The 27,803-nt window shown below is 40.4% G+C and overlaps 3 protein-coding genes across 11 annotated transcripts; 2 read left to right on the top strand and 1 right to left on the bottom strand.

Moving 5' to 3' along the window:
* Positions 1–218: 218 nt before the first annotated feature.
* LOC129189949 (N-acetylglucosamine-1-phosphotransferase subunits alpha/beta-like) lies at positions 219–20,514 on the top strand. Of its 6 annotated transcripts, none has more exons than XM_054792177.1 (21): positions 219–341; positions 4,823–4,867; positions 4,966–5,156; positions 7,512–7,600; positions 7,899–8,018; positions 10,029–10,231; positions 10,486–10,550; positions 10,615–10,749; positions 11,178–11,357; positions 11,695–11,904; positions 12,023–12,193; positions 12,433–12,556; positions 12,633–12,919; positions 12,982–13,181; positions 13,256–13,475; positions 13,556–13,696; positions 13,783–13,865; positions 13,936–14,034; positions 14,111–14,278; positions 18,872–18,959; positions 19,029–20,513. In XM_054792177.1, exons 3-21 carry the CDS (start codon positions 5,025–5,027, stop codon positions 19,080–19,082), a joined length of 2,769 nt encoding a protein of 922 aa, XP_054648152.1. In that variant the 5' UTR covers positions 219–341; positions 4,823–4,867; positions 4,966–5,024; the 3' UTR covers positions 19,083–20,513. The 6 variants fall into 6 exon arrangements, with proteins under 6 accessions (XP_054648152.1, XP_054648153.1, XP_054648155.1 ...); XM_054792178.1 differs by having other exon boundaries at positions 13,556–13,645; positions 19,029–20,512; XM_054792180.1 differs by lacking the exon at positions 11,178–11,357.
* Positions 18,445–24,692, bottom strand: thg1l (tRNA-histidine guanylyltransferase 1-like). Of its 4 annotated transcripts, none has more exons than XM_054792186.1 (8): positions 23,556–23,829; positions 22,670–22,873; positions 22,418–22,594; positions 22,170–22,339; positions 22,002–22,090; positions 21,384–21,491; positions 18,985–20,610; positions 18,445–18,537 (listed from the first exon to the last, which is right to left on the bottom strand). In XM_054792186.1, the coding sequence occupies exons 2-7, from the start codon at positions 22,861–22,863 to the stop codon at positions 20,449–20,451; spliced, it is 900 nt and encodes a 299-aa protein (XP_054648161.1). In that variant the 5' UTR covers positions 22,864–22,873; positions 23,556–23,829; the 3' UTR covers positions 18,445–18,537; positions 18,985–20,448. The 4 variants fall into 4 exon arrangements, with proteins under 4 accessions (XP_054648161.1, XP_054648163.1, XP_054648164.1 ...); XM_054792188.1 differs by lacking the exon at positions 23,556–23,829 and adding an exon at positions 24,531–24,692 and having other exon boundaries at positions 18,459–18,537; XM_054792189.1 differs by having other exon boundaries at positions 18,459–18,537; positions 22,670–22,840; positions 23,772–23,851.
* On the top strand, positions 24,336–27,380 carry lsm11 (LSM11, U7 small nuclear RNA associated). Its single transcript, XM_054792184.1, has 4 exons — positions 24,336–24,806; positions 25,181–25,320; positions 25,423–25,506; positions 26,556–27,380. Exons 1-4 carry the CDS (start codon positions 24,371–24,373, stop codon positions 26,814–26,816), a joined length of 921 nt encoding a protein of 306 aa, XP_054648159.1. The 5' UTR covers positions 24,336–24,370; the 3' UTR covers positions 26,817–27,380.
* Positions 27,381–27,803: the final 423 nt, after the last annotated feature.

Below are 27,803 nucleotides of genomic sequence, written 5' to 3'. Positions count from 1 at the left end.
GCGCGTGCACTGGAGGAAGTGAGCCAACTTTCACCCTTGAGAGCGCCCAACAGAAACCAAGAGGCGCAAGGCAGAGGTTCAGCGAACAATGGGGGTGTGGACATGACAGTGAGGGAATTGCAGCAGCCTACTATAAGGTGCTGTTCTCCCTAGAGGCCCGGCCCAAGACTGAATCCTTTACTGGGAGGGGCTTGTGGCAGTTTAAGGTCGTCCCCTTTGGACCGTGCAATGCACCAAGCAAACGACAACCTTTTCAAGCTTGATGGGCCTCACTTCCAAGACAAATTGAAGATTTTAGACCTGGCCACGGAGAGAAGTGATCTGGTGGGTCACAGGTCCAGGTAATCCCCAACTTCAGCGCCTCCCTCATGCACAAACGGCGTCAGTTCGATTCTGTTAAAAAGAAACTGCGCTGCTGACATCAAATATTTTCTGCTATATTCCTGTCAGAGTGGTGATGAAGGGGAAACCAAAACTCTTCTTCATGACCTCTTCTTCCCGCTCCTCTTCGTGCTGTGCTTTCACCGCCTTTGAAACATTTATCTAAACTATAACTTTCTGCCTGCAGTGGACAACAGCAAGCACTGTGGTGCATGAGACTTTTTGTTTGCTGTAAACTAAGATTCTGCTGACGTCCCCTGTCGCAACTGCTGTACACCAGCCTGGTAAAACCGGATTCAGGACACTTTTTGTTAATGAGCTCAACTTTGCTGGTTCTCTGATTTTGTGTTACATATTTTGTTTGACTATGGTAGACTTGTGTGCATTTTATGCTCTCCTATTTTTGCTGGCTAGCTATGCTAGAACGGCACTTTTCTTAAGTAAATGTTAGTTTTTCATGGGGAATGAGCCTATGGCTACTTGTCTTCTGCTGGTTAATTAGTTTTTTAAAATACTTTATTTATATTGTTCATGTATGTGTGCGTTAGTCTGTTTGTTTTTCCCGTTTGTTTAGGAGTGTGTCTGCTCTCAACCCTCCCAAACCTTTTCCCATACTTCTACTCTTTATATAACGTACAATTGGTCATTTAAAAGGTTTAAAGATCATTCATCTTAATATCAGGAGAGCCGCACCAAAAATGGATCTTCTCAGGACCTGGGTTGAAATCCAAAAGCCAAATATCTTTCTGAGACATGCCTGCATGATAGAATTCTAAATTAGGTGCTAAAGATAAAGAACTTTGTACTTCTCATCGTAACTCTAAATTTGTCACTCCAAAAGTCAAACCAGTAAACTTTGAATGTCTTTTTATTTGTATTATGTTGTACCGATATTGACGATACAGACCTCAATACAGCCCCAGCTGATTCGACCAAGTGTATTTTGTCAACCAGGGCCATTTTTAGCACTAGGCAAGATGCTGTTTGGGGGTCCTAGTTTGTCGGTCTGCATGAATAGATTCATAACCCTTACTTAGCTGGTCTACTAAGATGCCGCAGTTTATTGTACACCTCATGAGCAAAACCGGCTGCAGTTCCAGTGAAACATCTTAAGTTTAGCCCCTCTGTCAGGTTAAACTGATAGAAAAAAAAGATAATACAAGGAAAAAGGCAATCCTCTAAAAATAAATTTTAAAACATGTTGAGCGTTTGCAAAAATGCTTACTTTGAATAAACCATTTTATCAAAGTAATAATTACAAAACAATAAATGGGGCAAAAGAGCGGGTAATGTTAGGGATTCAATTTAAAATAAGACACCCACAATGCCGCTGGGGAGGAAATGGCCCCCATGTAATGGCCCCCACATGTAAACTGTTTCCTGATTGGAATATGTTTTAAATATGTTTTTTTTTTTTTACGTTATGCTGCTGCCACTTTGCCCATGTCGCTCTTATAAATTAGATTTTTATCTCAATGAGTTTTTTACCTGGTAAAGCGAAAGTCAAATGAAAAAATCTGCTACAAATGGTGAGATTGTGAGTACAAACATATGTCATCTGTATTTAATTTTTACAGTTCTAAAAATACTTCAGGGAATAGTAGAATGCATTAAAATAGGAAATGATGGCTGATAAAGTAATTCAACAAAATAACACAAAAGCAAAATAAACTTATAAAGTTGGACTTGTGTTTATTTCCTTGTTTTCGGTGTGACTTTCTGTTTAGACATTTATTTTGTCATGCCTGTTTCCTGTGTTGGCCCGCCTATGGCAACGTTACGTTCTGTAACGCTGGCAGCTGCCGAATTATTACTTCAGTTTCATTTGCATGTGTTGATCTACAGTACTTTTTCTTGCTGTCGCTTCCTTGCAATTTTTGGACTTTTTGGAGGACAGAGCAGGCGAAATGCAGCAAAATGGAGAGCTGCGAAGCATACAAGTGTACTCAAGAGTTGAATTGCATGTTGAGTATTGGCAGGTCTGCAGCAACACTGAATGTACTCCTTGCCGCCATTAGCACGCTTAACAAAAGCAGCAAAAGCACCATTGATCAGCATCACATCGGTAATAGTACTATTTATCACCAATGGTTTTAATGAGTACTTGTCATCTGTTTCTTGGACATTGCATACTACTCCTTATTCTATGGCTGAACATGTTTTTCTCACAACGGGCTTGTTGTTAATATGAGAAGACTTAATATGTTCTGTTTGGTTTTTGGTACAAAATATGATTGATCTCGCTCACCCGAGATGCTTATCAATTTTAGTGACGCAATAGATAAGAATAGATGCAGTAGAAAGAGTCAGAATGTTTAAATACCTTCAGCTTACTTTTAAATCCTTGATTCATAACATTTGGAAGAGAATGTTTGGTTGTCCGGGCTCTCTCTACCGATCAGTCAATTGCTTTTCATTTCAAAGGCATGAATGGTTTCAGCCGAAATCCAGGCGTCAGTTTCACTGGATCTCTTTTCATTTTGAATGTATACACTTACAGTACATGTTTCACCATACTTAAAATAGCTTATGGTTCCATTTACATCTCTGTATCCTCTTAGACATATGACTAATTCATATTTCATAGTCCCTGAAGTCTGTAAAGAAATAGGTCACAGTCTGCGCTGCTAAATTAAGCTAACTCAGCAAGATGAATTTGACATAGCTGGTTTTTCAGGTGGCTGCTTCAACGTTTAGATGTTTAGATGTTTAGATTTAGAAATGCTGCTATCAAAGAGCGGCCCGTTCAGGAAATATTTCCTCCACACAAAAGGTTGCTTCTCCTTGCGATGACAGCATTTCATTCACGCTGGCTTGTTGAAGACAGTAGCTCCATCTAATGTTTAACCTAAGGAGTACAACACATTTAAGTACATACTGTATTATGTGCGGGCCATCGTCCATTATATTTTTAGACTTCGATACGGGCCAGTTACAAATGTATCGCCTGTGGGCTGTAGTTTGGATAAAACATGATTTTAATGAAATGCTGGTATTGAACATCATTAAATTTGCCATTGATTTTTAGTTAAGTGGAAATTTCAATGTTCACATTAGTTTGAATACAAGTGCAATTGTGTTGCTCTATGGTTATGAAGTTAACGCTTCAGTGTTAGCAGGGGGTACAAACTGATGTTGATTCAAGAACGGACATTGATTCAATGATATCGTGTTGACAATTAAACAATTCAATTTGTTTCAGTGTTCATTTGCTATCTGGGAAAGTACTGGAAAATCTTCTCGGAGTTCTGATTTGCTGCTGGTTTAGCTGTGATAATTCTGACAATTTGTTGTAGGTTTAGGGCCGCACGGCGGCTTAGTGGTTAGCATGTTGGCCACACATTCAGGAGATCGACAGGATCTTAGAGAGAATCTCTCTGTGTGGAGTTTGCATGTTCTCCCCGTGCGTGCGTGGGTTTTCTCCGGGTACTCCGGCTTCCTCCCACATTCCAAAAACATGCATGTTAGGTTAATTGTCGACTCTAAATTGTCCATAGGTATGAATGTGAGCGTGAATGATTGTTTGTCTATATGTGCCCTGCCATTGGCTGGCGACCAGTCTGGGGCGTACCCCGCCTCTCGCCTGAAGTCACCTGGGGTAGGCTCCAGCATACCCCCGTGACCCTAATTAGGATAAGCGGCATAGAAAATGGATGGATGGATGTTGCAGATTTTATTTTATATTGGTGAATTCATCACTGGCTTATATGATTGAAGTATTCAAATTACTATTCCGTTCAACTTTCATGCCACAAAATTCCTAAATAAAAAAGGCATTGGTTTTAGACAAAATGTGGATGGTTAGGGCACCGTTTTAGCACTGGCACCTTTTCAAAAGTACAGATTTGGCGCTGGCTATTTTTGTCGAACAAAATATGTGATAGCCAACATTCAACTTATCTCTCATGTCACCTCATCTCTCACCAGGGCATGTGAGAAAACCGGTCGTACGTGATAAGACATTGCCTACAGTTGCAGGAACAATATTATTCAACACTGTTTGCATGTACTGTTTGCATGCATATACAAAAGAATAAACATATTCTTTGGCTCCTACCATCTTACCAATTCAACATATTTAATGTATTTGACTTGCTGCTCTCCAACTGGTGCTGCACTGCTGCTTTCAAAAAAAAAAAATCAGTTTTTTCCTTTCTATGGAAGGACGTCAGTGGCAAGCACATTCCAGTTCACGCACGCCCCAAACCTCTCCAGGGTGAAGCGAGTAGAAGTGCCTCCTGTGTGACATTTCTGTGTATTTTATTGTAGATTAATGATGTCACGCTTACGTTTAAAGACTTTAAATGTGCTGTAGAAAGTGATGGTGTTGTTAAAATCGATTGGAATCATACAGAAAATAAATCCATAATAAAGTTTAATGAACACAATTCATATTTATTTGTGTATATGCATATATACATATGTATTTTTTATTTTTTAGGTGGCTCTGCCTCACTGGTCTCCCCTGACTGCTCGTCACTGGATGGTTGGTGTTATGAGTTTATAGCAAAAGACCCCTCATCAACTCGGTTATGTTTTCCGTCTCACAAAGAAGATCCCTTTTGCTCACTCCCACTGTTACAGATGCTGCGACTGTGTAAGCTGAAGCTCATTTGAAAAGAATAAAGTGAAGAGAGAGAGCCATGGCGGATGTCAATTTGGTGCTCAGGCAGCTTCTGAGGCAGACTTACACCTGTCGGCCTCATCGACGCAGAGCTCTCATCTACTGCGGGGCCCTTCTACTTTTCATGGTGTCTATCCACCAAATAGGAGAGGTGAGATTACACACAAACCTGACATGAATATCTTGGTTTTATTGAGTGACTCTGATAGTAACGGTAATTGCATCCTGTAAAATGATTTGCAGTGGCAGTCGTTATTGATGTGCTGTTTACAAAATATGTACATAATTTCTGCTTTTCAGACAATATTGACGAAGTACAGGAACTTACAAAAAATCTTTTGAGTAAGCAATTTATTGTGAAGACCCATTAAATTGAAATAGGCTGTTCATCAGCTGATCAAAACTTTAAGACCAGAGCCTTTAAAAGCCAAAATATTGGCAAAATTGTCATTTTCTGTCAGGTATTCACTGTGTCATTCACAGTGGCAAAAAAGGTTTCTCTGTTTGAACGCGGTCGGATTGTTGAGCTGCATAAGCAAGGCGTCTCGCAGCACACCATTTCTGCTGAGGTTGGCTGCAGTAAAAGACAGTCATTTGAAACTTTTTAAAAATCCTGAGGGCTATGGAACAAAAAAGTCAAGTGGTAGACCCAAATAAATGACACCGGCTCTGAGCCGGCGGATCCGACTGGCTGTCCGTCAAAACACGGGACGATCCTTGGTGTGACAAAAGCAAATTAGTGCAATATCCTCATTAGAAAGAACAAAAAACAAGATGTGGAAAAGTTCCTTTTCTGACATGCAGTGTTAATAGTTACAGCATGCAGAAACATTCTCATACTGAACAATGGCTGCAGGCTGCTTTCCTCTTATGCACTCATCTTTGTCCCTTTGTGACATGTTCAAAAACAGGTGCACTGCACCTCTGCATTGAGGCCAGGGCGTGGCGGGCACATACAGTGGTGTGGAAAAGTGTTTGCCCCCTTCTTGATTTCTTTTTTTTTTTTTTTTTTGCATGTCCCACTTAAATGTTTCAGATCATCAAACAAATTTAAATATTAGTCAATGACAACACAACTGAACACAAAATGCAGATTTTAGATGAAAGTTTTTATTATTAAGGGAGAAAAAAATCCAAACAAATAAGGCCCTGTGTGACAAAGTGATTTCCCCCCCCCATTTAGAAATGGTTATAAAGCCATTTCTAAAAGCCTTGGGACCGCAAACCACAGCGAAAGCCATTATCCACAAATGGCGAAAACATGGAACAGTGGCGAACCATCCCAGGAGTGGCTGGCCAACCAAACTTGCCCCAAGAGCACAACGACAACTCATCCAGGAGGTCACAAAAGACCCCAGAACAACATCCAAAGAAATGTAGGCCTCACTTGCCTCACTTAAGGTCAGTGTTCATGACTCCACCATAAGAAAGACACTGGGCAAAAAACGTCCTGCATGGTTCCAAGACGAAAACCACTGTTGAACAAAAAGAACATTTAGGCTTTTAATTTAGGCATTCATTCTGCCAGAAAACGTCTTGATGATCCCCAAGTCCTTTGGCAAAATACTGACAAGACAAAAGTTGAACTTTTTGGAAGGTGTGTGTTCCATTACATCTGGTGTAAAAGTAACGCCACATTTCAGGAAAAGAACATGATACCAACAGTAAAATATGGTAGTGGTAGTGCAATGGTCTGGGGCTCTTTTGCTGCTTGAGGACCTAGAAGACTTGTTGTGCTAAATGGAACCATAAATTCTGCTGTCTACCAGAAAATCTTCATGACCTCAAGCTGAAACGAACTTGGTTTCTGCAGCAGAACAATGATCCAAAACACACCAGCAAGTCCACCTCTGAATGGTTGAAGAAAACAAAATGAAGACTTTGGAGTAGCCTTGTCAAAGTCCTGACCTGAATCTTGATTTTAAAAAAGCGCTTCATGATCGAAAACCCTCCAATGTTGAATTTCTGCAAAGATGAGTGGGCCAAAATTCCTCCACAGCGCTGTAAGCGACTCGTTGCAAGTTATCACCAACGCTTGATTGCAGTTGTTGCTGCTAAGCGTGGCTCAACCAGTTACTATGTTTAGGGGGCAATCACTTTTTCCATACAGGGCCATGTAGGTTTGGATTTTAATAATAAAAATATTTTATTCAAAAACTGCATTTTGTGTTTAAAAAAAAAAAAAGAAGAAATCAGGAAGGGGGGAAAACACTATTTCACACCACTGTAGCTGGGTCCACCGGGGCCGAGTTACCTTCCTCAATTGTCAACGCAGATGGGCGGAACCATATGACTGTTGTCACCTATACTCTCCGATACATACTCTGTCTTATACTTAGTTACCGAATGCCTCACATTTTTGTCCACTTTTAGGCAGACTGTCCCTCACTTGAAATATGTACAGCGTGAGAAATGAGACATTCTGTCGCAGGGAAAGCTTTTCGGGTGTTTTAAATATGGGTGTTTTAAATTTGTTGTAAAATTTTATTTACTCTTATGCATGCAGAGAGTGGCAAAGCAGAGTCTGGACCGGTCTCGACACATGGTATTAGACATGCTGAAGAACACTGAGGACTGTAAATCATTTCACAGCAGGTGAGTAAGGCTCATGTATGGCAAAAATGGGATCATTCAAAGCAAATGTGGCAAACTTAATTTTTAGGTTTAACCAACACTTCCTGGCAACTTAATTTTTAGGTTTAACCAACACTTCCTAACACATCCTAACACCTTCACTATGCTAATCTCCTTGGGTGGCATTCAGAGGCAAAACAATAAAAAGTAATGATAAAAATTCCTATAACATTACATAAAATTATATTTAAAAAATGTCACTATACAATAAAAATGACAGGCCGACTCAAGCCAACCAATTTCTTATTTTCTCTTGCAGAAAGTGTACGCCCATGCCCGTCGATCTGGTGTACACGTGGGTGAACGGTACAGATGAGACCCTGCTCAGGAACCTTTTGGTGGCCAAAAAGCAACTGGCGGACAAAGAAAGAGCTATGAGGTGGGTGGAGGTCATCCAGCCATTAACTGATTGAGTCGAAAAAACTGTAACAAATACCTGGTGTTCTACATTATTTGAAGTCATGGAATTACTCCTTTCAGACAGCAGCTGAGGATGATGAGCAAGGTTAACAACAAGCCCGAAACAGCAATAACTAAGGGTGTGAGGAGATCTCGCGAGAGAGTTCTTGTTCAGAAAAGAAAAAACTGTCTTGTGGGCACTAGGCCTGGGACGATAATAAATTAATTAATTAATCACAAGAAATGAAAATTAACTCAGTAATTTTGCAAGCCTCGATATATCGCAATATGTGCATGCGTGTCTGTTTTGTTCGTCTCTCGCTTCCAAACAGGCAGGATAAGGATTCAATCTATGCATTGGTTTCGGCACTCTAGCGTGTTTGTTCCATAGAACAATGGCATTAAAAAAGTGACCTCTCTTGTCAGTCATACAGTCGCTTGGCCTCTGTGGAGGGCGGCGGGATAGCTAGCATACATACAGAGTGCAGAAGCGTGTATGAAGTCGATTTACGGTTACCACAATGCCATTATTAATGAAGCAAAACACACACTTAACCCTTCAGCTTCAAATACATCATCACCGATACGTCTGACTTCAACTTGTGGGCCATTGTGGGCGTATTATTGTACTCCTTCGTCTACCTCTTCTTGTAAGGAAGGGGAAGCGTGGTGGTTAGTATGTCTGCCTCACAGACGTACTAACCACCCTGGTTCTTTGACTGCAGTATACAATCGTCCCTCCTACATCGCGGTTCGAATATCACTCCCTCACTTTATCACGGTTTAAAAAATATTAATTAATGAATAAATGATCGCTGTTTTGTTGTTGACTACAGCCTATTATTAGTCAGGAAATATGCATATTTTAGCAAACTGTAGGTATCGTATTTTTTGACCAAATTAAGCACTTTTAGGCATAAAAATGGCTAAATGAACTAAAATACAAATACAGTATAAGCCATTAAAGGGTCACTAACATGATTATTCAACTTTACTTAAATATGTTCTACAGTATTCTGGCGCTTTATGGATGTGAAGCACTGACCCTCAAAGCTGAAGACACCAAAAGACTGAGTGCTTTCGAAATGAGCTGTTATAGGCAAACCATGCGTATTGGCCCAGTGAAACAATGAATCTGTATTGAACGAAATGGGAACAGAGCGGCGCATCATGAGAAACCTCAAGAAACGGAAATAAGAGCTATGGACGAGGGCCCTATAAATGGACGACGGACCAGAGGTAGACAGCGGAGACGGTGGAGAGATGACATCAAGGACTGGATAAGAGAATCATTGACTTCATGCATAAGAAGTGCACGGGATCAATGTGAATGGAGAAGACTGGTGCAGGAACTCATGGTCCCCGACTCTCCGTAATGAGGATGGGAATAGAGAAGAGAGGGAAATTATCTCACAAGAGGCACAATAACAATAACATGATAATAACAATAATCATAATAATACGGGTTACTAGTGTTCCCATAGCCCACAACAATCTAAAACTTAACTCTGAACCTCTGACGTCACTTCCTGTCCGCCATCGATTCTGCTCCCCTACAAGGTAAACAGTATTAAATTACTTATTTTCTGTAATTATGTCTACTATATTGGGTAAAGGCGACTATATTGGGTGTTATTTTATGTCTAGATGGCTCTAATAATGTAAAAAAATATATATATATTTACATGATCGTAAACAGGTTTACTATGCCATAACTACAGAAATATTCAATTTATTAATATTGAACCCTACTTTGTGGAATTTCACTTATCACAGCCGGGTCTGGAACCAATTAACCACGATAAACAAGGGATGACTGTATGTGCTCTTTGATTGACTGGCAACCAGTCCTGTTTGTAAACGCTTCTCGTGGCCCTTACCAGGATAAGCAGTGTGCAGCGGTTGTTTTTAAAAATGAAGAAAGGTATGATATGCTTTTCACTGAATAGCAACAGCATTAACTTTTTACATCTTGTTCATTTGTTTCCAGAAAGAAGCCACGATGCCCACTGTCTAACTGCATTTCAGCACCCATGCTGGCACTTGATCCTGCCGTGCCGGCCAGTTTCAATGCTAGCGATTTGTCCTCAATCTCGCCCTACTTCTCGTCTGCAAAGGCACTACTGAAACTCAACAAACCCCTCAAAACATCTGACACCGTCTCCGTGGTTATCTTCCATTCACAGACTGATGGTGATGTTCCAAACTGCAAGTTTCAAATTGTGGCCTGAATGAAGCTGCAGATATTAGGTTTTAAAGCAGACATATACAGAACTGTAACCATAGTCATCATTGTATGAACTGCATCATTAAATTTAGTGCCAGTACCAATGTTATTATTGTCGAAAATGTTAAGAAAACACTATTTTGTGTTTGGCATGTGACAAGCAAAACTGTGCATTTCATCCAGGAAGCTATGTATCTCATATGACATGTCTGTCTTTCAGCTGAAAAGGCCTTGACAAAAACACCCAAAGAAAACAAGACATTCTCAATCACCAAGTGCTACCTGGTGAGTTGTGTAATTTTTTTCCCCCTCACTGATGCTCTCATGATCTTTCGGTTGTGTTTTCCAGACCACAGACAAAGATGCTCCACGTGTAATCCAAATGCAGACTGTGGCCTACCTGAGTGGCTTCACAGGCTCCTTCAAAACGTCAGAGATGCTGCGAGCCAAATTACCTTCTGCCATCACCAACAAGATCACGGCGGTAAAGCTGGTCATCCAGTTAGGTTGCTGTGTGATAATTCCAATGTTTCAGTAATTATACTCAAAAATGTAAGCGCAACATTTTGTTTTCGCTCCAGTTTTTCATGAGCTGAACTCTTCTGATGCATTCCGAATTCATCCATCTCGCAATGTAATGGCCACATAGTTCCACAATTGAGTCTAGAGATGTCCATAAGCACGTCACTAAGGATACTCAGCTGGAAGAAAACTTTTTGTCATGTGCAATATGAACATTTACAGGCTAACTATCGAGTTTGCATTTATTTTTGCATTTTTTGTCTTCAAAATGTTAATCCGAAAAAAATGGGTCATGGTATTTGGGCCAATACAGCAATATTTGTTATCATTGTGTAATCATTTTCCAGTGAAATTAAAAATCAGTGACACACTTATATATGTGTTCCTCAGTTTGAGTTGTACAAGAAGGCCCGTGTCGCTCTGCTCCACTTTGGACATTCACAAGACTTGACCAATCTTCTCCAGGAAGCAAAACAGGCAAAAGAAAGCACAAAAAAAATGACATTGAATGGGAAGGAGCTGGTCATCAGCCCTGTGTACTTGTTCTGGGACCTGAGTGCCATCATCAAGGTTCTGCACCACTTCAAACTATTAACCGCAGTAATAAACATATCTTTATGAATATCTACCTACAATGACATGGATCAGATTAGATCTTCCCAACAGAAAATTCACGAACTGCATATGCATAAGGTTCAGAACAAATAGTGATATGTAATATCATTTAATCACCAGCACATTCTCAAGCTTTGAATGTATGCAGTTCCTTCTTATCTAGTTTTGTTGCCTAGTTTGCAAGACCCTATAATTCAATGCTGACTGAGTCATTCTATGAATGTATGTGTGTTCAATTTTAAAATTATGTTGTGCGTATTATGAGGTAGGTTTTTACCCATTTTGTTTTTAGGTTGTGCAGATGCAGCCCGTCCCTACAGAAAAAGCGACCAGAGATGTTCTTACAGCCAACCGGTTCGAGGACAATGATGCACTCCGCCATTCTCTGCGCTCTGTGGAGAAATTTGCTCCCTGGGTGCGACATATCTTTGTCGTCACTAACGGACAGATTCCTTTCTGGCTCGACCTGAGCAATCCCCGTGTTTCAGTTGTCACACATAAGGTAAAATCTGAGCCTCTTGCACAGGAGGAGCAATTTTATGGGCAGCCGTTCTCATAGGTGCTGGAACTGAAAATGTTCTGGAAGAATTTGTGCAACTGGTATCTCTTCTGAATTGCAGGAAATTTTTCAGAACCAAAGCCACCTTCCCACCTTCAGCTCGGGTGCTATAGAGAGCCACCTCCACCGCATTCGGGGAATTTCGCAGAAGTTTATTTACCTCAACGATGACATTATGCTCGGCAAAGACATCTGGTTGGACGACTTCTACACCCCATCAAAGGGACAGAAAGTAATCAGAATAGACCTCGATCATCAGACAACCTCATGAAAAAGTCTTTTGTCATTGGAGTGGTATGCTGAAAGATTCAGCTTTGTATCATTGACACAGTTTGGGAACATACCCGGTCAGTTTCCTCAAGACTACATTAGCTTAGATCATACTGTATCTTGATGGACGGAAATTGATTCACAAATTACATTACTTGCAACAGCACACATGACAGATCACTGACACAACTGTCTCTACAGGTTTATGTCACCTGGCCTATTCGCCCTTGTGCCCAGCGCTGCCCAGGAACCTTGATCAAGAACCAGCGCAGTAATCCCCAGTGTAACAACGCTGCCTGTGATTGGGATGGGGGAAACTGCAAGTGTAAGTAGATTAACAATAACATTGTAAGTTTGTATAACTTAGCTTTTAAATTATTGCTTTTATTCGATTGGTGTAGCAAGAAAGCAGAGGTCTGGACGCAGTGTTGGTCGTTGGTGGGGCTCTACAACTACTGGTGCTGAGTTTCCTCAAGCGAGCAAGTCCGAAGCCGCCAGCCAAAACCAAGCGCTGTCACCAAAACCACCAATCTTGTTCTTGAACAAGAATGAAGACAAAATAGTTCCCAAAGTGAAAGTGTCAGGTGTTGCTGCAGCTCCCTTGTGGAGGATGCTTCAACAATTAGTTTCTTCTCACAAAGGCTTCCAGCCCTTGGAGAAGATTAAGTACTTCCAAGACCTACTTGAGGTAAATATGACATACATCTCTACTGTACCTTGCGTTGCGTTGTAATCACTTTGTATTATCAGGAAGACAAGCATCTAAGGAAAGCACTATTGTTTGACACCAATGGTGCTGTTATTGGCCGAAAGCTGCAGAGCACTTTCAGCGAATCGCTACGCTTCGTCAACAGGCTGTACAACCGCAAGTTTGGTATCATGACCCGAAAAGCTCCTGCACACACACCACATATGTTTGACAAATTTATCATGCAAGAGCTGCAAGACACGTGAGTCATAACAGATTGTGACGTAAGGCCAACCAAGGTTTAGCACTGAGGCTGCCTTGCTCTTCATATTTCAGATTCCCAAAAGAATTTGAGAAGACCTCAAGCCATTATTTGCGTCAATCGAACGACATGCAGATTTCCTTTTCCTACTATTACTTCCTGATGAGCGTTAAGCACAAGGTCAACATCTCAGAGGTGTTTGACATGGCTGACAAAGATCACTCGGGCATTTTGTCCGATAGTGAGATTCAAGATCTCAGCAGGAGAATCCAAAAGCAAACAATCAAACCTTTGGTGGGTGTGGCTTCCAAACTTGGACCAAGGAAAAATTTTATATGATTGTAAGATCAATTTCTTTCCGTGGTCCCTTCTAGGACTTCGAAGTTTTGAAGAAGCAGTTGATCACCTGCTGTAAAACACTTTCATCGGAAGTCACCGGCATTACTCAAATGAAACCCAGTCAGGTGATCAACCATAACCAAAGCATGGTGAACTGTGTACACCTCCATGTTGAGGCAAAACAAGCTTAATTTTTGCAGATTTTTCAAAGCACTGTTTTTTTACGTTTTGGTTGACAGTTCTATGGTTTCCTCATCTGTAGCCTCCAATCACAAAAGACCTGGTACTGAACTGCAAGCCTGTCACTGATCACATTTGCATAGCCTCCACAAACCGGAAGTACAAGTGAGACCTCCACTGATAACATGTTGAAGTAAAGCTCCATGCCGCTGCTAAAAAGTCAATTGTCCTGCAGATATCAGGTCATGGGGCAGCAGGACATACATTACAAGTTTCTTACTAACAACGCAAGCAACGCCAGTCAACAGTTTAAAGATGTTTTGACCCATCCCAGGTAAGAAGAACCCTTCAAGCCTAAAAAGAAATTCAATCGAGCAGTGTTTGGATATCTTCTGTACTTGCTCCCACAGAAAGTTCATCTGCATCAATGATGGACTAGATCACACTGAAAGCACATCCAAGGAAGTAAAGGCAAAGCTGGCGAAATTCTACCAAGCCATGTTCCCACAGCCTTCTACCTTTGAGCTGCCCAAAAGCAAATCCAACAGGATTTTGTACAGAGACGAGCTCTGGGAATGGTAAGAACCATGATGAAGGCATCACTTCTGTCTCATCTCTGCGGGTGTTGCCATGATTGTTTAAAAATTCTTAATCTTTGTCCTGGTGTTCTATGTGTGTTGATTTCTGTTGTCTACAACCTTGTGGTGACATCCTGTGACGTGCATTGGCAAGCATATGGAAGAAGCAACCCTTAAGCAACCCAATCCACCTCTTAATACCTCCTAGCACATCACAATTGTACAAATCATCAATAACATACAAAACACAACATAACAATGCATGGAATTACAGAATTGGGATGAATATTATCATTACTAAAGCAAGAAACTCAGTTAACCATTATCTGTTATGGTCGGTGCAACTGGAACCCAAGACCGAGGCAGATTTAGTTTGGATATATTATCCTCCATCGTGGCAGTCAAATAATTATAAATGATGAATGAAATTGATAAATAAACATTAGAGCCTCACCGGCCTCCCCTGACTGCACATCACCGGCTTGAACCCCCTCAGTCACATCATAACCAAGAGTGGCTTCAGGTATCAGTTCCAAAGTTTTTTTGTTTTTTTCCCCCTTGACGGGGAAGGACGTGTATGGCAGGAGCTCTGTTGATGATACTGGAAATTTTAACTATTTTGGTGCTTTCCTGACTACACTTCATGAACACAAGAGCAGTGCTGCTTGCTGAATCCCCCAACTTTAACTTGGATAGTTGAGAGGTACAGATAAAAGTATCGATACCTGCTAGCAAGTCTAGCGAACTAGTGAACTGCTGAAGTTCAAAGAGGTTGCTTAGCAACAATGCCAAACACAAAGGAAAATGATTCTGGCTCTGAATTTGCAGAGGACGTGGACATAAAAACAATTCCAGAATACGTAGCAATTGAGAAACTGCATTCAATGGCAGAGATACATTCTGCTTCATTCTACAGCTATAAAGGACTCTATATTGCTTCTGGAAATAGATGTTCAAGGTATTTACAACAACCTCTTTGAAGTCATAATGGATGTCAGTAATGGTGACACAAACATTATGAAAGAAAATAGAGCACAGAGCAAGTCTATCACATATATTATGGAAGAAAACAGAGCACAGAGCAAGGCTATCAAAAAAACTAAGAAAAGAAGTCAAGAAATTGCAGGATGAAAATGCAGACTTGAGTGCTGCTCTTAAGGAGGTTAAATACCCTATGGAAGATATCAAGGCTCTGCAGGACGATATTAAGGAACTGTTGAATGACAATGCCACCTTGCGCTCAGCTCTTAAAGAAGCGAAAAACCGGAAAGAAAATACAGCATTATGCAAGGATGTTAGGGTTTTGCAGGATGATATCAGGGCATTATTGGAAGATAACGCTGCCTTGCGCACTACTCTCAAGGAGGCTATAAACCCTATGGAAGCCACCTCATGTACTGATCTTAAGGACGCTAAAGACCCCAGGGAAGAAAATAGAGCATTATGCAATGATATCAACATTCTACAGGATGACATCAAGGCACTATTGAAGGATAATGCTGCCTTTCGCACCACTCATGAGGAAGAGAAAGAAGCAAAGGACAATATCAAGGAGCAAATTAAAAAGTTCATTGACGAGATGGATCAGATTGCACGAATGAATGATGTGGTCCTCACAGGGCTCCAAATCACACCCAAGTCAAGAGATGTTCCTTCAATAAACCAACAGATTGCTAACTTCCTACAATCGAAGGAGGTGGATGTCGATGTCAACAGTATTGACACTTGCGTCCCAGTATATGGCAGAAACAACACCACACCTGTCATCATTAAGTTCACCAACAGGGAATTCAAAGCTGCACTGCTGAAACAGGGAAAGAAGCTAAGAGGCACAAATGTCTACATGAATGAGCATCTCACAAAACGCAATGCTGACATCGCCAAGAAAGCACGAGACCTGCGGAAGCAGGGAAAGATTCAAAACACTTGGAGCACTAACGGGAATATCTACATCAAGCTAAAAGGAGGTTCAGGAGTTGCAAGAGTGCTTGTTCTCCAAGATATCAGCGATCTGGATACATATTAAAGATCATATTACTATGACAATAAGGATGATGGAGGAAACACCCTACAAGATAGACCAAGGCAACGAGAAGGACCACAGGAGAAAAAAAGGGGAAAAAAATGATTATTTTTTTTAAACATGTGTGTACCTGTATACTGTGTATGTGTGCACTGTATCTGTACATATGTGTGTACTTGTGTAGGTGCAGATGTGTGTGTATATAATGTATGCACGTGTTTGTATGTACACATGTATGTATTAGCAATTGATGTACTACGAAGAGGGGGTAAGATTAAATGAGCTCTGCTTCTTCCTACTCCTTTTCGGACATATGCATGTTCGAAATAAATGAAACCAAACCAAACCAAACCAAAAGTGGAACAACAATCGGCCACCTCCTCTACAATGATCACATCAAGCTGTTTGCCAACAACGAGCATGACATGGATTCCCTTGTTCACCTCACATGGACATAGATTAATGACATCGGAATGTTATTTGGAGTAGATAAGCGTGGACGAGTGATATCTAAACGAGGGAAGAGGATCACTACTAATGGGGTTGAACTACTTGAAGGCAACATAACAGATGTACAGGACGGCTACAAATAAATGGGAATTCCAGAGGCAAATGGAAACCATGAGAAGGCAGCACGGAGAGCAGCCACAGCCAAATACCCACAGAGGGTGAGGCAGATCCTGAATAGTCAGCTGAATGGCAAGAATAAGATCCAGGAAATTAACACCTATGCCCTGCCAGTAGTCGTACCTCGCTGGAATAATACCCTGGCCACTGGAAGAGATGCAAGCCACTGATTTCAAGACAAGAAAGCTCCCTATTATGCATGGAGGGTTCCACCCCATCCCGAGGCAATATGCGAAGCGAAAAGAGAGGTGCCAAGGACTAGTCAGCATCACAGGCACTACCCAGGAGGATAAAACAGGCCTCCAAGAATACATCAAGAAGATGGCCCTCCTGCTAAATGAATGCCCCAGGCAACAGAAACCCAGTAAGCAGGAAGAGCCAGACAAGCTGTCATAAAAAGACAAGCTCTGGTATGTATTAGTAGCTGGAAAAGGCTGTACTGAAAGACAATCATAGCACCACAAGAACAGGCCCTAAACACAAGATCAATAGTGGCAGGGTTCTACCACATCAAACAGGACCCCAGGTGCAGGTTGTGCAAAAAAGCATACCGTATATAAACAGAAGGTTCCAGAATCAAGATGGCAGACACTGAAGGTGGTTGAGAACAACCAGGCCAAGATCTTTTGGGACTTACAGATCCAGACTGACAAACTGGTGATGGCCAACCAGCCTGACATAGTGATGGTGGATAAACATCAGAAGACAGGAGTGACAGATGTAGCAATCCCGAGTTATAATAACGTTCGGAAGAAGGAACAAAAAGCTGGAGAAATATCACGGTCTAAAGGAAGAGCTAGAGAAAATGTGGGGTGTGAAGGCAACAGTGGTGCCAGTAGTGATTGAAGCACTGGGGTCAGTAATCCCCAACCTGGGTGGATGGCTCCAGCAGATACAGTACCAGGAACAACATCTGACATCTCCGTCCAGAAGAGCGCAACACTGTGAACAGCTAAAATCCTGCACATAACTCTCAAGCTCCCAGGCATCTGGTGGAGGACCCAAACTCAAAGGTGATACCACTGGGTGGGCGTGAAAATAACTTCGGAAACTCACCTATTTGTTCAAATATTTCACTCAGAACGATGAACAACACAGTCTGTCAATTAAGCGCTGCACTGGTTATGTGATGATGCGTGTAAGGGCACTGCTAACTTTAAGTGTTCGGGAATAGGCTTTCAGACATCAACGAATCAGAGGACAGAAAAATGCTAATGTCACTGTGGGCCAGCTAGCTGGCAACACATTTAAGCTGAAATCTGATTGGACAAAAAAATCTAACATACATATACACTACAAGAAGCAGTGCAGCCAAAATACAGGCTACAAAATGGAGATAATAGACTGCTGGAAAGAAATTTTAGTTTAGAAGTTTTAGGTCAGTGCTTTTGATTGTGTTTCGGCCACAGACGGTGGCCCTGCTGGCTCGACGGCCCTGACGGTGCACCACTGGTATTATTTAATCAGGCTGATCCAGTTCACATCGACATAGTGAAGAGAAAAGGTTCCAAGTTTATGAAAACTACTTACAACTGCACTTTAACTGTGAGATCATTGTCACTCATCCGGTACACTGCACGACTAACGGCAAGACAGGACTTGAAATTCACTGCAAGAGAAAGGCGACAACTTAAAATCAGGCTTATTAAAGGTAACCCAAATATTTTAAAAACTTAACGAGCTGCTTGATGTTGTCAAAAATTATCCAAACTGAACGTTTATCCTCCCCATTTGCCAGTAACGTGACAATTTCACATCATCATTGTAATTGTAATTGTAATTAAGATACATTACTACTCCAATTGTGACTACAAGGTAACAGAAATGTTAAAAAATTATTCATAGCTTTAGTAGCCTTGCCTCGGCACACCCCTGTAATAGCCTAGGTGCACCACGCATTTTGGGGACCTCTGACCTAAACAAACACCCTGCACATTTCACAGGCAAGCCTATCAAGAGAAGTTGAGGTTCTATTCATACTGTGCCATTGGGGCTCTAGTCATCTTAATTCTCAAGCTCCTCTTTGGAAAGGTAAGACATCCAGAAGTTTACTTACACATTTAAGGATAATCCCTCACAATGCCACCTTTTTCCCTGCAGACGACTCACTTGAAAGGAAGGCTGCTGCACAGACACAAGGAGGCAAAAGTTTAAAGTCGAACGTGTTAACACGATACTTCATGTAAAAAAGGAATTGTTCAATTGTCAGTCGTTTCAAAACCACACAACATTCGTTCAAAGAGGTAAGACTCCGACATACCTTTCAACAAAGGACATGCGGTGAGGGTGATGGCTGGTGAGGCACTGATTCCTTTGGAGTTTTTTTTAATGTTAATACAGATTGTTCATTTAGACGATCACAAAAAAAAAGAAGAGACTAATTTACTTTGGTTAAAAAAAATTTCAGATACTTCTTAACCGTGTATTTATTTTGTATTAACTAACAAACATTTGTGTTCTTATCTTTCACCTGTACATGAAATACACTCCAGGAAAGGTTCTGATATTTTGTTGTAAAAGTTTGATCATAAAATAAAAAACGCTGGCAAGGAAATGTTCAAATCAACTGGAATAATGCAGAAAATAAATATAACAGTTCAATGGACATACAGTATAAGGTTCTGCCTTCCCTGACCGTAAGTCACTGCTTTCAACCTTCCAGTTTTCACCGGAAAAGTCCATATTTTGCCATTCTTTACCAGCTTCTTCTAGTTTTCATAATTTTCCAAATTTTAATTTTCATGAAAAAACTATCCTCTCCGTACTGCTACCCACAATAACCTCATATGGTTAACAGTAACAGACTCATCCACACACACTTTACATTGAAAAAGAAACCCACAATTATACAAATAACAGGGGATGTAAATCAATACTTTATATTTTTCTCAACAAAGTGTTCAGTGTGTCCTGCTCACCAATGTACTAAAATCGTCGGCCACTTACTAGGTACACCAGCATGAACATAAAAAACAAAAGCTGTACAAAAAAACGTTGTCTTCGTAAATATCATAATGCTCAGTTGTATTGATACTGTTAGAAAGGTTTCATTCAATATGTTTAATATTGTGGCTGTAGTTAGCAGTCATGTAATAGGCTCCAGCATACCCCCGCGATCCGAGTAAGGGAAAACGGCATAGAAAATGGATGGATGGATGAAGGGTAAAACATTAGAATAGGATCTCAGTATGACACCGTGCAATTGTAAATATAAATTATAAATACACTGTGTAAAAGTTTTTATTGGATCTCACTTTTGTGATTTTTTTTTTTTATTGTATGAGGCCAGAAAAACCTGTGGGCGACTGCTTAAAAATTTGGTCTGGGACCAATGAGCTTGACGACGAGGCCTCCTCAGATACTTCATGATGGGTTCAATACAGATTCTGTATATGCTTGCTTATCATAATAAAAATGTGTTGGCTTGATTTTACAAACTAAGGACTATTGGTAATGTGTGGTTTGTGTCATGGCTAACATGGGTCCATTATTCTCATTGTCAGTTCATTAACAGGACGTGTTAGCAGCCATCATTCTCCAGAACGTCTGGGTGTTGTTCCCAAAACTGTTCTCCTATGATGTCACAGTGGTAGGCCTGCACGCTCTTCCTGGTCCGAGTCACAAGCACGTCCTTCTTCTCATCATTTGCTAAATTCATTTGTTTGGTCAAAGTTTCATCTTGCTGGAAACGAAAAAAACATAGAAGACAAAGTTGAAGATGCTATGAAGGAACTTGGAAGGCCAACAATGTGCAACAATAATAATAATGGATTAGATTAGATTTGTTTAACCCATTATTCATTCACCCCTCAGTCACACACTGGTGGTAATAATCTACATCTGTCGCCGCAGCTGGCCTGGGATAGACTGATGGAAACGTGGCTACCAAACATTCATACACTAGTGTGTAGTCTATTTCTACAGCCTGTGCAATGACTTTAATGTAAGTGTGACATCTTTATTCTTACTAATCAGACAATATCATACACAGAAATGCCATATGCCGAAGTGCTGCAGTACTCGCCTCATCCTGAAGGTGTGTGGTGTGTGCGTTAGCTAAGTGTGTAATAAGAGTGCGTTTGACCCTAGAGCATGTGTGTCCAAACTATGGCCCAGGGGCCATTTGTGAACCGCAGCTCGTTTTTATTGGCCTGCGACACATTCTAAAAATTAAACCCAAAAAACAACAAGATCAAGAACAATGGGAAAAAGAGCAAAAGGTGTAATAATAGGTGTTGATGATAATAATACACTTGGTCACCTAAACACAAAGCTAACACAAAGTTTTGTCTTTAAATACATATGGTCTTTTTTAAGCCTTTTTACACAACAAAAACTATCAAATTGGCCCCCGCATCCTTTGACTTTCCCACAAGTTTGTAAAAGTTTAGGGAGTGTACTTTAAAACTGTCTAGATCTTGAGCAAAAAACGAGCAAGTGAGTATTTCACCTCACCTTTTCCCAGATGAGGGTGGTGCCCTTTCTATGGATGGCAGGTTCATTGTTGTAGTTAATGTCAAACTCTGAAAACAGGATCTCATTTTTGCCAGCAGCTAACGTTCCCTGCAGGAGGAAAGAAATGTGATACATTAATGTAAAGACCACATTAATTAAGTGTACAAAAATGTAAAACATCACCTTCATTAATAATAATTTTCTTAAACTGTGTACATTACAACATTCTAAAAAAAATTCATAAAATGAAATGAAAGAACTAGAGCAGCAAGCACGATCATGATAGAAAATACAACTAGCTCCATCTTGTGGCAATATACTGCAGATAATACAGTACTGAAAAACAGAGGGGCGTTCTGTACAATGGCCAAACCAAAAATGTTTTATTTTTTTTTATTTTTTATTTTTTTAACTGCTGTAGTTTATCTTGGAAGTACAATAAAAAAAACTATGTTGATCAAATAAAGTATTAGAACCTAATGTTATAATTTGTTCTCTTGCCTTTAGAAAACATGCTGTAAGTTATAAGATTTAAACTGTCAGTGTGCATCGCTGTATGTTGTTATACGATTTAACTCAGATATGCAGATATGCATTTATACTGTGTTGAATACTCACTTTTAGGCGATCCTGCGCCTGGGTTGTAGTAAGTCCACTTTTCTGTACTAAAGTCCAAAACACTGTGTTGTACAAATTATTTATGTGACCTGAAAGAATCAGACACAGTCTTGCATCACTTCAAATAAATTAACCACCTCCGTGTAAATACAGTTGCAGCATACTTACAGTCTGCTTGCCTCCAGCTCAGGTAATCTTTGAGGTTGCGGTTGCTGGGATACAGCACCACACGACCATCAAATCCTGGGGGGTAGAGGAGGGGCTGCTCCCCAAAAAACTCTTTCCAGTAAAATACATAAGAGGATGAGAACTGTGAGGTAACGTGAGTCATAAGCTTGCTGCCAGGTGAGTAGAGAGGAGAAATAAAGTTAGGCAAAACAGCAGCACAAGTATAACTAATGTTGCAAAACAGTTACCTCGCTCTCCTCTTGAACCAGGTGGAGGTTCTCTTGAAAACAAAACTGAACTCATCACTTTGTCCATATGCAATGATGATATCCTCTAGTTCCTCCATGACCGAGCGGGCACTGCGAATCATAAGTTCCAGAGCCCTGTTGTCATTCGGCTTGATGAACTTGTGCTGCTCCGCAAACCTGAACACAACACACAACCACACTCACATATTTTCAGAAAGATCACAGATGTCCATCAGGTAAAAGGAGGCTCACTTGTGGAAGCTGCGGCCATCCAGTCGCACAACGATGTAGCAGTTTCTCAGACAGGTGTCATCGACTTCAAAGTTACGCACATATTCAAACTTGCTCTTGGCCATGGTATGAGTGCAGGTAAACAGACGAGCCAGAGGTGAAACAGCACAAGCCTTTATGCCTTGGAGATATCTGCAGACATGTACAGTCAGCATCAGGGTGCTCCTGCAATGAAAAAGCCATTACCAATGTTATTATTTTTCTCCATTAACACTCTCAAGGCAGTCATTTTGACCGTTTTCAAAATTTGCAATGTCATAACTTGGTTAAAAAAAAACCCTATGTACCCATAGGACCCTGACTTTTCCTAAATGTGTGTATATTTTATTCTAACATTGTTTTATCATTAAAATTTCAAAACACAAAAGAGTTCTGAGTATTACTACCTCGAATGACCATAGCAGTCAAATTAACTGCCTGCTTTTTACAGGGGGGGTCATATTTCACTATTTGCTACATTTTTCCCACCCTTCCTCCTGCTCTATTGGCTGTTTGTTTTTTATGCTCTGTGATGCTAAAACCTAGCTGTAGCGTCACTCTAAACCCAAGAGAGACAAAAATGACAAGTAGAAAGAAGGTGACAGCTATGGAGGCTTTAGCCTTGCTTCAGAAAAAATGGTTGCAGTTCGAGTTTGCATGTGTAATTGCAGAGAAGTTATGTTGTGTCAGTTCAATCAAACACTCAATCACTATAGTTTTCATTTAGTGTCCTGATGTGTTTTTTTTACCTATTCCACCAATTTATTTTTGATCTCTTATGATAGACCGGCATTTAGTCTAACAAATCAAATTCACAACATAAAATGAGACAAAAAGACTGTTCCTATCAGTCTTAAAACATACTTACCACACTTCAGATGATGGGAATCTTTCATACAAATTATAATGAGCAAACGGATATGTTACTTTGTAAACTGCATTTTGGATGCTGTAATATATTGCTAAACCAGTTTGTCTTCTTAAATAAATTAGAAGACAAAAAATTAACTATCTACATTAACATTACATTAATCATTAATCTACATTAATCTACATTAATTTAAAAATACGACATCTCTCATACGTGTTGTGTGTCTTTGGGTCCGCCGCGGAGTATGTTCCGACTGACAACACGGGCTTTCTTACAAATCTTCCGGATTTCCTGAATTTAAGAAAAGCCAAAAGTAGATTACTTTAATTAAATTCATGAAATTTTCGACATTATGATATATTGATACAAAAATATACACTAGCATGAGTTAGTGGGTTGGCGCGTTATAATAAATACAGTATACAAATTGTGATCGTCTGGATGTTACTCGAAGCTCGTGTCACCAAAGATCGTCTATTTAGTAAAATAACATATACAGATCGCTTTCGTAGCGCTGTTGCGCAAGAGACATTTACGTAGCAGTGGGAGAGGTCCCACTGTTTACTTATTCTTGTACTGATATACATATATATATATATATATATATATATATATATATATATATATATATATATATATATATATATATATATATATATATAAACCCCACAATATATTTGATATTTTTAGCAATAATAGCAATAATTCTAAAATGTATGCGGAGTGAGTACTCTGGCTACACAGAATATAAACATTTCCCATGATGCTCTGCGAAAACGTGTGTTCCGTTGCTGCGGCGCTTTCAAACAAACATGGAGGAGAAAGAAAGGCAGAAGGGAATAGAAAAGACAGATAAGAAAGAAACAGCCTCAACGTCCCGCCTAAATACCTCGTCGGTGTCACGGGACGGCGACACTTCTAAAACAGATGTCTGCTCTGAAAACTTCGACCCACTTTTGGCCTTGTACTCACCCGCGGTGTCGCTTCCTTTTCCAAACATTAAATGTTTCGACAATATCGCCCAGTACGAGAGCTTCCTGAAGGGCGGCCGGGGCAGAGCCAAGCCGGAGAATGTGGAGAAAAAGAGGCAGAAGGCAATGAAGGGGGTGGCTGACCCGGAGCGTATCGAGCGGCTGAAGCAGCTCATGGTGAAGAAGAAGCCTTTGGATGAGGAGGGAGAGGGCAGCAAAAGAACACCGCAGCCACGGCGACAGAAGCCTCAGAAAAATGTCCTGACTAGGATGACCCGTAGGTTCAATACTTAAAACATTTTACACCTAATTCTTCTACTGTTTCATCCCGAACAGCCACTTTCACGGAAAAATTAATTAAAACAATTACAAACAGTTCATGACTGTTACTCTCCAAACCCTATAATTCACCATATCAGTCACAATTTGGTGTCATTGATAACACTAACAGTAATAACAGGCTTCCTCATTCTATAGAATTGCAGTATATATAGTGGGTAGCTGGGGTTAGAAATATAATAATAATAATGGGGCATTTTTAAAATTAGTTCCTTACATATTTTTGACATGAATTCTTATGCATATAATTTATTTTTGTTGTGCTCATTTACTTGAGCTTTTAAAACTGACCTGAGATCTGCTTGTGTGCAGTATGCAAAGGCAGTCCTTTGGGCGAGCTGTACCGATGTGTGGAGGAGAGAATAAGGGTCAAAGTGCACATCAGGACCTTCAAAGGATTGAGGGGTGTGTGCTCCGGCTTCATTGTGGCCTTCGACAAGTTCTGGAACATGGTGAGCTCACCTGGCTTTGGAAAAACAGGCCATTTGGTGTGCTTTTTAGTTTTGATGCCCGATGACCTCTCGCTGCTGTTACTCTCTATTTCTATTTGGCAGGCGATGGTGGATGTCGATGAGACATACAGAGAGCCTCTTCTTGGGGAGGCCTTGTACCACGAGAAAGCCCTCACCATTACACGGGTATTTGCTCCTTGAGATTGTCAGTTGACTAATTAGATGATAAGAACATTGTACAGTAATAGTTCACAAATAATGTTATTAAACATGTTATATAGTACAAAGCAGTTATAAATATTACATATAAAAATATACTGTCTATATTGGTTTACAATATTTTAATAAATAGAGGAGAGGAAGTGAAGTCGGAGGTTCAGGGTTGAGTTTTAGCTTGTTGTGGGTTACGGCCCCAACAATAGCCCGTGTTATTATTATGATTATTATGTTGTTATTGTTATTGTGCTTGTGGTGAGATAGTTTAAACCTGTGAAAAATGCATTGGTGATCACGCCCGATCATCACCACCGTAGAATACAACATTCACTTTGTCATTCATTCATTCATTCACAAAGCTTCTTCTGCCTTGTATTTGTATTTTAGTTCATTTAGCCATTTTTACGCTTGAAAGTGCTTAATTTAGGCCAAGAATAAGTACTTAAATCTGCATATGTTTTTTAATAACAGGCCATAATCAACCACGAAACGCAGGTCATTTATGAATTAATTACTTTGTGAAAAAAACATGACATGAGTGAGGGTGCGATGTTTGAACCGCGACGTAGAAAGGGACGACTGTTGATCAGATTTCTTAGCTGTTTGACAGTTGTTTGGTAACTCTGCCTCACCATTACCTTCAAATTGGCATCATAACGTATTCATTCTGTTTGCTATATTGTCCTAACTGTAGGTCACTTTTTTCGAGTCGGTGTTTGTTACTGCCGTGTGAGTGATGGGAAGAAATGCTTGGGGAAAAGTCATTTGGCGCCACCTTTTGGTTTGCATGTGTAAATCTCCAGACCTCAAACATAAGACAACCAGTTTTTGACTTTTTGTTCCCAAGTTATTAAATACCGTCTTATATTTGGGTTAGTGCTGTATTCGATGGCTGAGGTCACTCATCATGGTGCCTAATTTCTGGGAATCAGCTGCTTGATATTGAGGAGAAGTGGGACTTACTGTATGTAATGTACATAGTTGTCACTCTCACTAAGGCACTTGAAATCTTTGCACAGCTCTTTGAGAAGTTGAAGCTCCAGGAGAGCTCAGGACGTGAGGACACAACAACACAGCAGAGCGGCCAAGGAGAAACCAGCAAGAGTCCACCTTCAAATCTTAAAGTAGCTTCAAAACGTTTGACTGCTCACCTTGCCAGGGAGAGAGGTGATGGTGAGACATCAGACTGCAAGACTTACGGCAAGGTCCAAACTCGTCACGTCAACCAGCTTTTCATTCGGGGTGAGAGCATTCTGCTGGTCAATCCTCAGCCACTCTGACAGCACCTACTGTAACTGTGCAACTTGTTTTTGTGTTGGAGTATTGACGGTGATCTGTGGTTCTTCAATTTGTAAGAATCCATCTAGAATTAATCATATATCATATTGGTATGGAATGTTTGCAGATTTATCCACACAAAAAAACTTGGTTGCGGAATTAAAGTTTCTTTGTTACAGTTTTGGGTCTTTTCTGTCATGCCATCTACAACCTCAAAGTCACTCACAAGCGCACAGACCTCTGGCAAGGATTTTTATCAGCACCAAATTGTACAATTTCATAAAAACCTGAGATTTGATATACAAAGCTCAGAAAACAACACAGCACCACCCTTCCCCACAAGCTGAACTGTATGTATGTACTACTTTATCTACCCGTATTTATATTATCAACCACTGCTATTTGCACCCATGCACATTTGCATGACATACTGTCGCGAACATAACACTGTAAATTTTGACCTGTAACAATGTACTTATTCTATGTAAATATGTATAGTGTAGTATTCTTCTTCACCCATATATGTGAAGTTCAATTGACTATTTTTGTACTTTGTAGCAGAGAGTGATGTTAGACCAGAGTCATACATGACGAATAAAGCTGATTCCGATTAAGACAGCGCAGGATACTTGTGGGTGCATCCCAGTACTCGTCCAGCAGGTGGCAGCAAAGATTCAGAGCTTTGGTCGCCATTATCTCCAGACTGTCTCTTGATGTTGCTTTTCCACTTAGTTTGAACAGGAATGACAGCACAGTCTCAGCGGACTTCATAAATGCATTATGAATAATTGAGTTTGTGAAGCTCGGGATTGCAGATGGCACTCAAAAGCTGTCATTTGTCTTGACGTCTCGGATTGCCTTTACTCTTTAATGGGCACATTACCCATAAAAGCACAATTTACTTCATCTCGTGGAAGTTGTAAAATGCTTTCGTTTTTCAATGGCGGAGGTTCCGTTTGGTTTATCAGTGTCACCAACGCTTTTCTGTA

The sequence above is a fragment of the Dunckerocampus dactyliophorus genome, chromosome 11, assembly GCF_027744805.1.
Source record: "Dunckerocampus dactyliophorus isolate RoL2022-P2 chromosome 11, RoL_Ddac_1.1, whole genome shotgun sequence".
Lineage (NCBI taxonomy): Eukaryota > Metazoa > Chordata > Actinopteri > Syngnathiformes > Syngnathidae > Dunckerocampus > Dunckerocampus dactyliophorus.
Note: the sequence above shows the minus strand (reverse complement) of the source record. Positions and strands in the feature narration are given on the sequence as shown.

Bases quoted from the DNA above. Each gene is read 5' to 3' on its own strand.
- thg1l (XM_054792188.1), bottom strand. From the start codon at position 22,863: ATGCTGACTGTACATGTCTGCAGATATCTCCAAGGCATAAAGGCTTGT. The intron at 22,595-22,669 runs GTGAGCCTCCTT...TGTTGTGTTCAG, and splicing joins GATGGCCGCAGCTTCCACAA to GTTTGCGGAGCAGCACAAGT. The intron at 21,492-22,001 runs GTGAGTATTCAA...TTCCTCCTGCAG, and splicing joins AGGCGCAGGATCGCCTAAAA to GGAACGTTAGCTGCTGGCAA.
- LOC129189949 (XM_054792177.1), top strand. From the start codon at position 5,025: ATGGCGGATGTCAATTTGGTGCTCAGGCAGCTTCTGAGGCAGACTTAC. The intron at 12,920-12,981 runs GTAAATATGACA...TTGTATTATCAG, and splicing joins ACTTCCAAGACCTACTTGAG to GAAGACAAGCATCTAAGGAA. The intron at 13,182-13,255 runs GTGAGTCATAAC...TTCATATTTCAG, and splicing joins ATGCAAGAGCTGCAAGACAC to ATTCCCAAAAGAATTTGAGA.
- lsm11 (XM_054792184.1), top strand. From the start codon at position 24,371: ATGGAGGAGAAAGAAAGGCAGAAGGGAATAGAAAAGACAGATAAGAAA. The intron at 24,807-25,180 runs GTAGGTTCAATA...GCTTGTGTGCAG, and splicing joins TGTCCTGACTAGGATGACCC to TATGCAAAGGCAGTCCTTTG. The intron at 25,321-25,422 runs GTGAGCTCACCT...TCTATTTGGCAG, and splicing joins TCGACAAGTTCTGGAACATG to GCGATGGTGGATGTCGATGA.